Raw genomic sequence first — 14,044 nt, 5'->3', positions numbered from 1 at the left:
GTCAGCGGGCTCCTTGAGAGAAAGGAGTCCTGATGTGAGGCTTTCCTGCACGGTGACGAGCACAGTACTGAGCAAACACTTGGTAAACGTTTTTATTCATCTTGAATCGATCCAGCATGGGCTGAGGTGGCGCTGATGGAGGCAGCAGGGTTCAGGGGTCACCCTCAGTCAACACAGCCACTTCACATGAGCCTGGGGTCTAGTCCTGGATTGTGCCTTCATGACTGGCCTTCAGGTCGTTTTGGCCTTAATGGCTCCGGCTGCGATACAAAAACCAGCAAGAGAGAGTCACGCTCGGGTATGCCCACATGTGAAAGACCTGAGACAGTGGTGGGAACGCCCTCTGGGAACAGGCTGTCCCCGAGGGTCACCTCTCCATCTGCTCTCTCGCCAGGTTCCGTCTGGGCTTCAAGCATGCCTTCCGGTGCTGCCCCTTTATCAGTGCCGGCGACTACGAGGGGCTCGAAATGAAATCCACCCGCTACCTCCAAACCCAGGGCAGCGTGTATAAGGTCAGTCGCCTGGAGACCACCATCTCCACCGTGGTGGGGGCCCACGAGGAGGAGCTGGAGGAGGGTCCCAAGACCATACCCTCTTCCCTAGACCTGGCCTCCAATGGCTCCTCTCGCAGCGACTCCAAGACCATGACAGAGAGCTTCAGCTTCTACTCCAACATGCTCTCCTAGACCACGTGTCCTCAGCGGGGGCCGCCGCCCGCCATCTGTGTCTTGCTTCACTCCATGCATGGATAATGCCTTTATCTAGAAACCATCAGAAACACCCTCACATTGGGGCTTGTGGAAAAAAAAAAAAACCAGATTCTTCTATGACTTTGTCATCCCCCATGCTGTGTGACCCAAGGCAAATCCATGAACTTCTCTGAGCTTGTAAAATGGCAAGTTTGGACTTGATTTTCCCTGCAATCCATGCCATAATTCTAACAGTAACTTTGGTTGTGTGTGTGGGCTCATTCCAGGAGGAATCCTGGAGCCCCTGTCTTACTTCGGTGAAGCTGTCCTCAGTCATGTGCAGATAATCCGCCTTTCGCTGGTCTTTACGTCAACCTCATATCAACCTTCACTTGACAGGGTGAACAAAAGAAGGAACTATGTAAAATCTGAAGGAAAGATTTAACTCTGTCTTCTAAGCAACTGTGAAAAGGAGGCATGGATGCCTTCCTTTAGGCACCTCAATATTTCAGTGCATTGAAACATCCTGAGATTGAGAACCTCAGGTTCATCTGCATTATGTCCCTAGGGACTGTCCTGAGCAACCGTATGGCAGAATATGTCCACTGATGCCGGCTAATGTCAGCTACAGACCATGAGTCGGGAGGCCTGTGCCATACTTAGTCTATCTGAGCCTCTGTCCTTATTTGTAAAACCATGGGGCTGAACGAGGTAACTTAAATATTTTTGTTTGTTTTCCCCAAAATTTGTGGTCTCAAAAAGAATAGGAATAGCAGGTCTAGTGACTTAACACCCCATTCCTGGAGAGTAGCAACTGCTAAAATGTGTCAATATCCATATCAAACGTTCTCTGATTAATCCTAAAATCACAAGTACTTTCCTTCTTCTGGAACATCTTGCTCTTTGACAGAGCAGAGGACTTCATCTCTCCATCAGATGTCAACAGGCCAAGTCCCACGGCTGAAGATGCCATCAGGGAAGATAAACACATGGACTTCCTGCCCTGGCCTTTTGGGGTATCTTAGGACAGGGACACTAATGCAGTCTTAGCTTTCTACCAGCATAAGGTATGTGCTCAGACATCCAGTGAGCAAGGAGGCTACTCCCTACAGCCCCACTTGTGGGAAAAGGCCACCTTGTATCATCCCTTCCGATTCTCTCTCTCCCCTTCGTGCCCCCATGGCTTTACTGGCCACCTGTCTATAAGGGTGGGATGACCCACCCACCCCACAGGACAGTCAGTCTATCAAGAGCCATGAATTTAATCCTATCTCACTAGAGCTTTGAGGTGTCCAGCAGATGAGCACGCAGTCTTTGTCTCCCAGATTTGTGTTTTGTCCAGACGTAGCTAAAAGCAGAGGTCTTGTGTACCATCCATAAATGTCCTCTTTGTGGTTTGAAGAATGGACACACCTGCGCTGCATCCACGGGGTTGAGGGAGACCAATGCTGCCCACGGGCTTTACAGCCTTTACCAGCCGGCTAGAACCCTCCCAGGCCATTTGGAGGCCTGGGGAAGCTGTATAGCAACAGTATAAGCCAGAACAACCCAAGAGCCATATTCTGCAAAGCAGCATGGGAAGGATTAAATAAACTAAATAAAACCAGCTCAGCGCAGATATATGAATGAAAGACATTATTTAAGGGGAAAAAAATCAATGCCCAAAGCATTAGTCATACTTCCAATAAAGAACTGTACCGTGCGTGGATTATTTACTCCAGAGGGGTATGTAAGGAACCAGCATGATTTGAGACATACCTAAGAAGAAAGTGTCAAAGAATTGGAAACATCTTTTCTATTGAAGAAGCGAGGGTTGAATTCAACAAGGATTTGTTGAGTACCTGCTCTGCGCTTCGCCCTGAGCTGGGGACACAAAACTCCTCCCACTCTTGAGGAAACTACCAGACTGGCTGTGGCTAACTCACCTGTCCTAGTGGGTCCAGACTGCCCATCAGGCATGGAGGCAGCTGAGAAGCACATTCTTCCCAGGATTCTAAAGACCCACACTGCAAAAGGCTGGGACCTTCAGAGAGCCTTTTGCAATGAGTTCTCTGAGATGTTGCAAAGGGAGCCACCAGTAAGTCCAAGGTAACTGAAAGGATGTGGTTGGACAGTATCATCACTGCACATAATAAGGGAGAATATTGGATGGTTGTGGCTGGTTCAAATATGGCAGAACATCCCTGCTGAAGGCCCAGCAAGCCTTCCTCTGACCCACCATCCAATGCCCATTGAACTTATAAAAATGTTGTCAGCTCCCATGTGTGAGAAACACCATGATTTGACCGTGCATGGGTCTCATTCGTAGAGCAATGTGTCACCCTGTGTTTATCTTCTGAGCATTTTTTCCTTGGTATACTGTTCAGTAATAATAGAATATAGGACATCATGGGGCCATCTTTGTTATGTTACTTCCAAAATGTGGGATCCAGTTGCTGTCAATATGTTACTTGTATTGTGCCAATCTCTCCTCTTCATTCTGTCACAGAGAAGAGCTGATACATATCATAGACTCACAATCAGACCACAGTAATTGAGGGGTGAGTGGGAGACCTTTCTGGGAGGGACTGAAGAGCAGGAATCCTTGTCCTCCTCACCCCCACCAGAGTTCAAAGACACACTGGAATGTCCTTTCTTTTGGAAGGACTAAGAGGACTCCTGGGAAAAGAGAACTAAGGAGCTGACCTCATTGACCTGGTTTTAGAGAAGAGTTGTGTAAGTGGACAGGGTTCATTCCTGAGGTTTCTGTTATCCAGCCCAGGGTCCTGGAAAGAACTTCCATTCATAAATAAAGTATGTGTTTGACTCTCTCATGACTCTGTCTCATCTCCAGGGCACCTCAGGATCCTATAGGATGCTGAATGGGGTGGTATCATGAACCCCACTAACTTGCATAGCCAGAAGGATGGAACCCAACACTCAACAAACTTAACTCCGTGACAAAACAGTGTTGGCAAGTGGTGGGAGCTGTTTGCAGGTGGGGATCTGGGAAGAGAAAGTGGTATTGGGCGAAGTGACCAACAATGTCACCTGTGAACAGAGCTGTGCCCATGCAGGTCCTCCCAGGACAGACACCAAGACAGAGTTAGAAGTGCAAGAGATTTACTGGGGGGGGGCGCCTGGGTGGCACAGCGGTTAAGCGTCTGCCTTCAGCTCAGGGCGTGATCCTGGTGTTCTGGGATCGAGCCCCACATCAGGCTCCTCTGCTATGAGCCTGCTTCTTCCTCTCCCACTCCCCCTGCTTGTGTTCCCTCTCTCGCTGGCTGTCTCTATCTCTGTCCAATAAATAAAATCTTAAAAAAAAAAAAAAAAAGAGATTTACTGGGGGGACACCTGGGAAAGATAGGGAAAGAAGACGCAGGAGCAGGCACAGATCTGAACCCTGTGATGAAAGGGGGTGGGGAGCATGGGCAGGAAGAGCCTCAGACTTTGGTGCAGCTCTCACCATGGGGTGAGAGCCTCAGCTGGCCCCAATATCAAAGTTTGCTCATAGGGAAGCCCCACAGTGGCAGAAATGTCCAGGCCTGGCCCCCTTGCCATGGGTAGTCACTGGCTGGGAACTCTCTGAGGAGAGCCCTGCAGTGAGTCCTGAGGCACTGCAGCTGGGGGCTATCAGCTGACAACGCTCAGTTCTCTTTTGAAGGGACATGAGAGCTGGGACCCCCATGACTGCCACCAGAGCTTTGGTCCAGCCCCTGTGTTTAAAAACACATGTCAGGAAAGCATTGGTAGAATTTGAAACTGTAATGGTAATGTCTGTGAGCCTTGGCAACCTGCCTCCTACTTCCTGGCGCCACCTGTACCACCTCACCTGTCAGGCACCCCCCTCAACAGAGCAGTGGGCAGCCGTCAGCGGACGCGTAGTGACAAAGGTTGTAAAGGCATTTGAAAGAGGGAGTTTTGAGGAGAATATGGAAAGTTACCCAATATACTGATATCAGACACAAATAATAAAAATGTTTCCATGTAAACTAAAGCATCTTTAACCAATATTCTTGTATAAACTTCAAGGGATCCACAGACCCCTTCCAGATTTCCACAAGTCACATGTAAGACATTGCACATGCGTGTGTGTGTGTCCATGTGTGTGTAATAAGACATGCAAAACCTGAATCTTCCCAAAGAAATCATCCACCCTCTATTCTCCTGAGGAGAGAAATGAAATTGTTCGTAGGACAGGGGCGAGCAGCCTTGAGACCCTCAGACACAGTGACCAGTATAGTCAGCCTTGAGAACCCGGAGCAGCTGCTGAGAAACTGGAAACCGCTTTGGCACAAAATCATGATTCACCCCAGAAGCCCAGATGAACTAAAGCTGAAAAACATCGTTAAAGATGTTTGTGGCAGTAAAAACACCAAATTCAGGGTTAAGGGGTATGCTCACCCGTCTCCATGAAACGAGGAATATGTGTTAGCTGAGCTGTGGGCAAACAAGTCACGCCAGCTGCAGAGTATGGCTCTTCCTGGGGAAAGGCAAAGACATTTCATTTCGTCCCGGGGTGGGGCACATGCAGCCTGCAGATGCCCCGCAGATGCTTAGCCTCCGGAGCGGCGGCGCCATTGGTAATGCGCCCCCATCCCTTCTGCAGAGGGTACGCGTCATGAAGGCGTCCACGAGTGAGCAGATCTCCTCAGCTCTGCAACCTGAGGGGGGATTTCAGTGAGAACCCCAAGCAGAGGTGGGCGGGGTGGGGGACACCCCAAGCATGTTCCTCTCACCCATCTTCAAAGGGGAGGGGAGCATCTGCCTGTAGAAACTGCTTTCCGGACCCCCACAGGTGTTCTGAGACACCATCATTTACCTGGACTCAGCTGAGGAAACGGGGAGCAAGGGGACTGAGGCCGCGGAAGGGCCTATCTCCCAAGCACCTAATCCTAGGGGTTGCGATGTTTGCTCCTGGCCTTCCTCTCGAGCAGCAGCACAGCCAGCAAGGAGAGAAGGCTGCTGAGTAGAAGCAAGGGACGAATGGTCACCAGCACTGACGTGACTGGATGGGCGGCTGTCGGGCCCTGTCTCTCTCCCACGGCACCTTGGCCACATATGTCCCCCCAGCTTCAGATATTTTCACGCAGGCAGATTCAAAGCCAGGTCCCCTGCATTGCATGCACACGCATCCTTTCTCTCTTTCTGCCACTTTTTATTTCCAGTTTCCTTTTGTTCTCTCCTCCTGACACGCTTCCTGCTGAAATCTCTAGGTTTTAACGCCACAACCCTGGACGCCTTCCCGGGGCAGTCATCGATAAAGAGAGGATTCAGTGCAATAGTGAGAGCACCCATCCCTCAGAAATCTGCTTTCCCATCTACCCAAATCCCTCCTTGCCTGCCCCGTGTACCACCCACCCACACTTCCCCTTCATCCCCTAACCCCACCTCCCACTCACCCACTCTCCTGGATTGAGCTGCTTTCAGCGCAGGACTCCTGAGTTCGTCCCTACACTTAGAGGCAGCTGCCCTCGCAGATCCGGCCTCCAGGCCAGGAGGGGAGAACAGCAAACTCCGGAAGGCTGCTGGATTCCAGCACCATCGGTTCCAAGCCATGCCAGTGTACGGATTTGGAGAACATTAATGCGTGAAGAGACCACTGGCCAGAATGGAGGGAGAAGGGGAAGGCAGTGCATGTTCCTTGGGGATTTGGTGGCTCCTCGCCGATCCACGCCCATTGCCCTCTTGTTCCCTAACCACCACCTGGAGGAGTACTTGCTCTGGCCGAAGAGTCCCACAGGGTGATAACTATTTCTCAAAGACAGCAGCACCTGAATTGGTCCAGATGGTCAAAAAGAGACGCTGTGACAGCTGATGATGAGCACGGTTCTGTTTTGACCTCAGAAATCTGGGGACAGCCGAAACACTGTCTCAAAAAGGGAAGCAGGTCTTTTCAGCTTATTTTATACCTATAAAGATTTGGCAGCTGATAATTCAACTTCATCCACCAAACATTCGCCTGACAACCAGGATGTCGAAGGTGCCCTGCTGGGGAGTTGAAAATACAAATTTCAATAGCTCTTGGTCCCTGCTCTCAAGTCCAGAGGGGTAGACAGATGTTCACTATAGCCCAGTGGGAGGAATGTCAAAACAAAGACGTTAGAAAGCACACTCGAAGCCACACCTCCTCAAATGTCACTAAAAGATCATGAAGTCTTAAGCTCAGCGTTCTCCTGAGTGGCAACACGCAGACACAATCACTCACAGGCAACGTTTGCCCGTGGCAATGGCTCACTTCCAAAACCTCCCAAGTTTTCTTGTATCTAATGGACACCCTTACTTTTTAGGGTCCGATGCATCCCCCTTTCTGCTGTTAATTGCAAATCCTCCCAAGTCAAAAGCCAGTCCCTCGCAGGCCCAGTGGAATGTGACCGCCACCACCTCTAGTACCACCTCTCGCCAAATTCCACATTGGTGCCTCAGGACTGCTCTCTGCTGCCCTCTGGAGGACTCTATAAAAATGCTCTATTTTTAAAAAGCGCTCTGCCAGCTGGCAGGGTGCTTGCTTTGAAGTGGCCTAGGAGTCAATGCCGTGAGCACAATTTTCCTGTGCCTGGGCATTATTTGGGTTATAGATTTGAAGACAGGAAGACACATATTAGAAGACACAAGGCCTGGAAATAGGGACTTGTCATGATGGACATATAGTCACTTGTGCTTCTGTTCCCACAAGGAAAACTCCCTATCTGATCATGGGAGCCAATGGTAGGGCTCCACAATAGACTCCTTATGCCCTTCCTCTTCTCCCATCTCTGATCTGAAGATCCCACATTCCTAATCACGGTGTGCATTCTGCCAACTCCCAGATGTCCCATGAGGTCCTAATGCTCCCTTGGAGTTGTCATCATGGTAGGATTTCTGCCAACTCCCAGATGTCCCATGATGCTCCTAATGCTCCCTTGGAGTTGTCATCATGGTAGGATGCAGAGGAGTGGACGGCTATGCCCACCACCCAGGGGTATGCAGAGTACAGGGCCCAGGCTCCCAGCAGCCTACCTAGAGATGCCATGCAAGGTCCTCTCTTCGAGAAATAATAAGGTTCTCTGCTTCTGCTGCTGCTGCTGATGCCAAGGTGCCGCTGGGCAGGCTCAGTTGCCCATCTAGGGCAAACCTGGGGGACAGGAAGCATTTATTTTGCATCAGGTACTTTAGGCTTCTCGGGGCCACTCTTGGCTTCCATTTACAATGGCCTTGGATTTGGAGCTGGACACCCTGGCTCAGAAGCATCAAGCCCCAGCAGCTTCTTACGCCTACCAGATGACTGTCCTGAATCTTTTTGTAGATTTCCAGGGCAGAATTCAGTCCCCGTATCTCCTAAGGGACGGTGCGTAAATCCTCGTGACTGGACTAGGCAGAATGGAACAGACCCCTGTAGCTGTGTGTTCTGGGACACCTCTCTTGCTGCCCTGGCTGCAGGCTCCCATGGCCTGAACCAGAAACGACTCTGCCGGCTGATTTCTCAAAAAGAAGATGACACTGAGGTTCTGCACATTCCCCAGCTATCACCAAGGCAGGATGAGTGAAGAGCCCTTGCCCTTTTCTACACAGCTCCCTCATGCTGGAAACCCTTTGGCCCTGGGTGTTCATGCTCCCTGGGTCGCATCTGTTTACAAAATGTTGCGGGAGAATGGGGCACAGAAGAAGATATCCCCCAGGTCCTTGTTTGATAGAGAAAAAGAGCATGTGAGTGAAAGCAGAAACGTGTGCTCCTAGGTAAGTTTGAAGATTTAAAAAGTAGAATTGCTTCCTTCCCTCTCCCACCTCAGATGTAATAATACAGACGATGACAACAGTGATAACAAGTATTATGCTCTAGATCTCCTGTGCCAAATACTTCATGCGCCTCAGCAGATTTCATCTTCACAGGCCATGAAATCAATATTACTGTCCGTAATTTACCAGGAGAACAGTGGGGCATACAGAGTAACTTGTTGGAGATCCAGCCAGAACTGACTCTCAGAGGAGCCCAATCACCAAGTCCCAGGTCTGGGGCAAGACCCCCTGCTGTCTCCTTCATTCCTCCTCATATCCCTAGGCCTCTCTCCTCTTAAAGGTTCCACAGCCCAGGCTGGAAGGACTGCCCATACACACCGCCAAAATGCTAATTCAAGATAGGGTGTTTCCAGGAGCAGCAAACTTCCCTAGCCCCATCAAACCATCAGAAAAACATTTTAAGGGGTAAATTGTCCTATGCTCTGTAGTCATTTTTACAATTAGGCAGGATATGTGTATGACCAGGTTCTAACTCTGATTTGAAGACTGCTTATCAAGGATTTCCAGCTGTAATTAATCTTGGCACATTTGGTCTTGGGTGCACAGAATTCCCTAGATATGCATTTCCCTGGAGGATACATCCTTCTTTTAGAAAGATAAATGTCACTGGGAAGCATATTATCTTATGTTTAGAATTAACAACTTAAAAAATCTGTGTCCCATCTGTAAGGCCAGACTCACCTAGGTATTGTAGGTAAGGGTGGGGACTGCTGGACTGGCCATGGGAATGGTGCACAAAGGAAGGGTGTCCTGGGGCCAGCCTGAACCAGATCATTGCCCACAGATCACTGAGTCATGAAAGAAAGGTGAGTTCAATCCCCAAGAAAAGGAAGTAGGAAGTTGAAAACTGGAGGGAACAAGTCAATTGTTTTAAACCCTAATGGGCATACGCAACTAATGAATCATGGAACTTTACATCAAAAACCAGGGATGTACTGTATGGTGACTAACATAATATAATAAGAAAAAATATTATAAAAAAAATCACTTAGGGGGTTTATCAAGAGCTAGATTCCTCGCCTCATTCCCAGAGATCCTGACCTAGTAGATCTGCATTTTAACAAGTATGTCAGTGATTGTGATGCAGGTGGGCCTGGAGCCGCTGGGCAGGTCAAAACCTAAACAGAAAAAAGATTGGAAAGTCAATGAGGAGGGGTTTTAAAAGAAAAGAATGGATTATAAGTAGGTGAATGGAGGGGGTTCCTAACACACAGTCTTGCCTCACTTAGTCAAGGTAGGCTCTCAAAGAACTGGGCTTAAGCAGGTAGTTGGGAGCAAGGCCCTGGGGTCAATGCCACAAAGGGGAGGGCGACCATGGGAGGAGATGTAAGAGGGGGTTACAACTCAATCCACTTTTTGCCTCTGCTCTGTCTGAGCCCCCATTCCTGGTGTTTCCTTCCAGCATTCCAAAACTGTCCCTCCAACACAATGTAACTTACCATCTTCCAGCAACCTCCTGCCCCTGTTTTGGTCTTCTTTCATGCAAGTTTGCAAAACCAGAATTAAAGAGCAAAATTTTTACTTCCCAGATTTCTAGGGATGTGCCATCGCTTCCAACTTCTGGAAGGCCCCAGTGTTGAACTGTGTCCAACTCAGGATGGAATGGTTTTCCCTGAATTCTAAACCAATTCCCAGAGCATTTTATGGGAAAGTACTTTATTTTTATACACCCAACACACGTTCCAATTTTATGACTTTTTCAATTATTTACAACTTTCCCCTTCTGTTCAACTCAGATGCATATCCAAGCAAAGGAAGAAGTCAGTCTGTCAGAGCAATGCTGTTTATGTGCACAGTGGGTAGGAGGGGGAGAGCTGCTCTATAAAAGACAAAGGAGCAGAAGTTAGATGTATTTTCTTTTTACAAGAAAAGAGGCGATAAACCATAACTATCTCCAGTTTGATCCCTCTTCAGGTAACAGACGGTACGATGGGCCACTGGACATTGTGAAGAGAGAGGCAGCACCCAGTGCGGGCTTGAGAGCTGGGGACAGAATCTCTGCGTGCCCTCTCAAATTGCCTTCATAATCACAGCAGGGCTAACTGTGAGCTTCTCCGAAACGGACCCTTTCAGCAAACATTTATCGAATTCTTAGAAATGTTCTCTCATAGATGATGAGTAATTTCCAAAGAAGCAATGTTGGTGCTTTGGTACGTGAGAAATAATCTCTGATGGTCCTTGTGACAAGCAATAGGAACCTTCTTTCAGGTCTGGGCGAGCCTAGCTCTTCATCCATGCTTTCCTGGAACGCCTGCAACACACCAGGCCCTATGCTGGGCATCAGGGAGGCATCGAGAGGGAAAACAGGCATGGCTCCCACTGGCAAGCAGCTTTCAGGCTAATGGAAAGACAGGACATGCTGATCAAATAATCCCATAAAGGAGGGCATAATTAAAAACTGAGAAAAGGACTATTAGAGAAAGAAAGGTTCGGTTACAAAGGAACTGGACCCAGCATCTGAGGGCAGGGAAGTGTTCTCCAAGAAAGTGAGGTCCTGAAGAGTGAGAGTAACTCAGACAAAGAGGAGGAAAAGAGCATTCCAAGCATGTGAATGGCACGGAGAAAGGTTGGGGATGTGAGGGAATATGGCATATTTGAGGGACTAGAAGCATAAAACCGATGTGCCTGGCTGGAAGAGGGAGGAGACATGGTGGAGGGCGAGGCTGGAAGAGAAGGAGGCAGAGGACCTTAGAGACCCTTATGGGCCTTGAGAAGCCCTATGGTCTTCAGTCTTAGAGCAAAGCAAGTCGGCAAAAGATTAAGGATCAATCTGCTTTTGGAAAAGACCACTCTACCAGCAGGAAAACCAGTGGGGAAGTGATTGCAATGATCCAAGTAAGAGGAGATGAGCACAAGGGGATGGATTTGAGAAGCCTACAGCCTATCTGAGAAATATCTATTTGTTGATTGGTGAGTTTGGTGTTTCTTACTCATGTGATTAGTTGAATGATAGTACCATTTACTGAAACAAGGAACACTGATATCAGCTTGGGGAGAGAGGAGAGACAAAAATATTCTGAGTTGAACGTGAGCTAACTTAGAGATAGTAAAGGAGATATCCAGTAAGCAGCTGAACATGCAGATTTGGAGCTCCGGGAGCAGACTGGGCTGAGGACATCGATTTCCAAGTCAATTATAGATGACAGTTGATGCCATGAGCATGAAGAAGCTTGCCAAGTGTGATAGCATTGGGTAATCAAATGCAACAACTCATAGCTGGGTAGAAGAGGAGTCAGATTGTGCTGAGAGAGAGAGAGAGTAAACAACCAACAACGGGGGAATACAGTGTCTCAGAAGCCAAGAATGAAAGAGAATTCTTCGAGGGAAGTATTCTGTGATGTTGAATGCCGCAAACAAATTGAGGAAGAGGGGAAGTGGAAAAGGCCCAGTGGGTTTAGTGATGTAAAGATCAGTGGTGGCTTTAGCAAGAGCTGTTTGGGTGGGGCCCTGGAAGCAGATCACAGTGAGCTGAGGAAGAAATGGCTGATGAAGAAAGAGAGACCCAAATCTACAGATCTCCTCCCAAAAGGCTACTTTAGAGAGGAAGAGAAGGTGGGAGCTAGAGGGAACGTGGAACCAAGGAGGGTATTTTTAATTTGTATTTGTTGTTTAATAGAAGAGACTTGGATGCAATTCAATGCCTATAAGAATGGTCTTTTTGAGAAGGAGCACTAGAAGCTCTAGGAGAGAGAAGAGAAAACTGGTACAAACAATTTCTAGGCAAACAGGAGGGTGGTCTACAGAAGAGAGCCCAGCTGGAAGATGAGAGACAAAGGGTGAGGGCAGGTTAGGAGATTTGAAAGCAGGATTATCAGAAAAATTCCTCTAGCTGATTGTTTCAATTTTCTCTAAGAAGCAGAAAGCAGGGTCATCACTAGTGATGGGGCAGGAAGTTGGGGAACAGGGCTACAAACTAATGGTTGGGGGAGCATATAAAAGATTTCAAAGAGTCATTGCAGACGGTCCAGAAACTCTAATTGAGCCGTTATGGAGTGGCGCCTCCCGATCTACATTTGTAACAAACAACACAGCTGATTCTGAAATACCTGGTTTGGGGACCCGGCTTTGAGAACCCCAGCCAATATTTGGGGATATGTACACTTTTTCATCCTCATGTGAAACTCATTATCAAGAATGGAAGAAATAAGTGTTTCCAAGAATTGTGCTGGAGTACATGACGATTTGTATAATTCTATGTCCCCAGGTGGCTCCACCCTCCCAAGAGGGGTATTTGACCAAGGCAGCTCTGAAGCTATTCTTGACCTTATGTGAAATTGAATAAATCTTATTTCAGTTCTGAGGCAACTCAACATTAACTCAAACTTAGTCTTTTATTCTGACCTTAGGCCCTAGTTCTAATGAACAGGGTTGTATTTTATCCCTAAACCATGCCCCACTCAACTTAACCCTTCTGTTCCCAGAATGACTATAAGTTACAATATTAGTCATTATCTGGTTTATGAGGATTCCAAGGTATAACCCTCATCAAAAGGTAACAATACACAAGTATGCACATAATTAATCTAAAATCTGAATATAATACCTGACTATAAATTTTAAGCAAGATGGATCAGAGCAAGCTTTATCCAGTTTAATTTTGGAAGAATAATGGTACAAATTTTGAAAAGGCGTGGTAATTGTGCGAAGATCGTCTTGCTGTACAAATCATTTCTGTCCATGAATTTGAAGACTGAAGAGGGATGAGTGAATTTTACAAAGGATTTTTTCTGGTTGTCAGTCATTTTCTTAATGAACTGTTCTTCACTCTTTGCTTGGCCAACATCCATTTACCTTCAAATCTCTGATCAAATGATACTTCTTCAGAAAAGTTTCTCCACACCCCCAACATTATAGGCCCCCAAACAGATCCCCATCATTATTTTCTCTCATCCCACCCTGTTCTTTCAAAGTTTGGATTCCTATTAGACTGTAAGTCCTATGAGGAGCCCAAGTTAGTTTTATGATCCAATGTACACACATTTCCTAGTTCAGCATCAGCACAAAGGGCTGATTTTAGATTAATTAGATTAGTTCAGTAAATACCTATTGAATAAATACCTGAATATACATTAGGGAGTCAACCTTACCCTGTCCTTGCTGGTTTATAGAGCAACATGCAGTGAGTAAGAGTCCAGCTGACACTGTGACATCCAGGCAATAGAATCTAAGGCAGTGGCTCTCAAACCTTTGTGACTGTCACTTAGTCAGAGAAAGATACTCCAATGGACAAAGAGCCATGAAGACAACACAAGCACATTTGGAGGGAATCATACAGACATTAACTTTAGCAATACTTTGATATAAACGTAAATCATAACACACTGTAGGATTAACCAAACAACCCTCAGAAAAATAAATTAATACTTTAAAAATCAAGAATAGCTGCCATTCAATTACCATCCCAATAAACTTAGGATGCCACTAATGGTAAACAGATAACAAGCCATCGCTCTCTCTGGTCTTTTCAACATTATTGCATTTGTGGATCACCAGACTTACTGGTAGACCGCTGAATTAGAATCCTCAGGAAATTCTAGTATAGTATTAATGTGAGTTTTTTGAGCACCAAATGTTATTAACCCCCAATAATACATCTAGTA

The 14,044-nt window shown here is 47.2% G+C and overlaps 2 protein-coding genes across 2 annotated transcripts in view; one reads left to right on the top strand and one right to left on the bottom strand.

Moving 5' to 3' along the window:
- TACR1 (tachykinin receptor 1) overlaps nucleotides 1-722 on the top strand; it is a 141,734-nt gene extending 141,012 nt beyond the window's left edge. The window contains exon 5 of the mRNA XM_034659427.1: nucleotides 395-722. Within this exon, the coding sequence (XP_034515318.1) occupies nucleotides 395-686 (292 nt within the window). The 3' untranslated portion in view covers nucleotides 687-722. The remainder of the gene's footprint in view (nucleotides 1-394) is intronic.
- POLE4 (DNA polymerase epsilon 4, accessory subunit) overlaps nucleotides 77-14,044 on the bottom strand; it is a 75,278-nt gene continuing 61,310 nt past the window's right edge. The window contains exons 7-11 of the transcript XR_004624972.1: nucleotides 7,668-7,782; nucleotides 6,071-6,659; nucleotides 5,491-5,630; nucleotides 5,073-5,332; nucleotides 77-260 (exon numbers count right to left, since the gene is read on the bottom strand). The gene's annotated coding sequence lies outside the window, so the exon portion shown is untranslated. The remainder of the gene's footprint in view (nucleotides 261-5,072; nucleotides 5,333-5,490; nucleotides 5,631-6,070; nucleotides 6,660-7,667; nucleotides 7,783-14,044) is intronic.

This window comes from Ailuropoda melanoleuca, chromosome 4 (assembly GCF_002007445.2).
Source record: "Ailuropoda melanoleuca isolate Jingjing chromosome 4, ASM200744v2, whole genome shotgun sequence".
NCBI classification, from domain to species: domain Eukaryota; kingdom Metazoa; phylum Chordata; class Mammalia; order Carnivora; family Ursidae; genus Ailuropoda; species Ailuropoda melanoleuca.
Note: the sequence above shows the minus strand (reverse complement) of the source record. Positions and strands in the feature narration are given on the sequence as shown.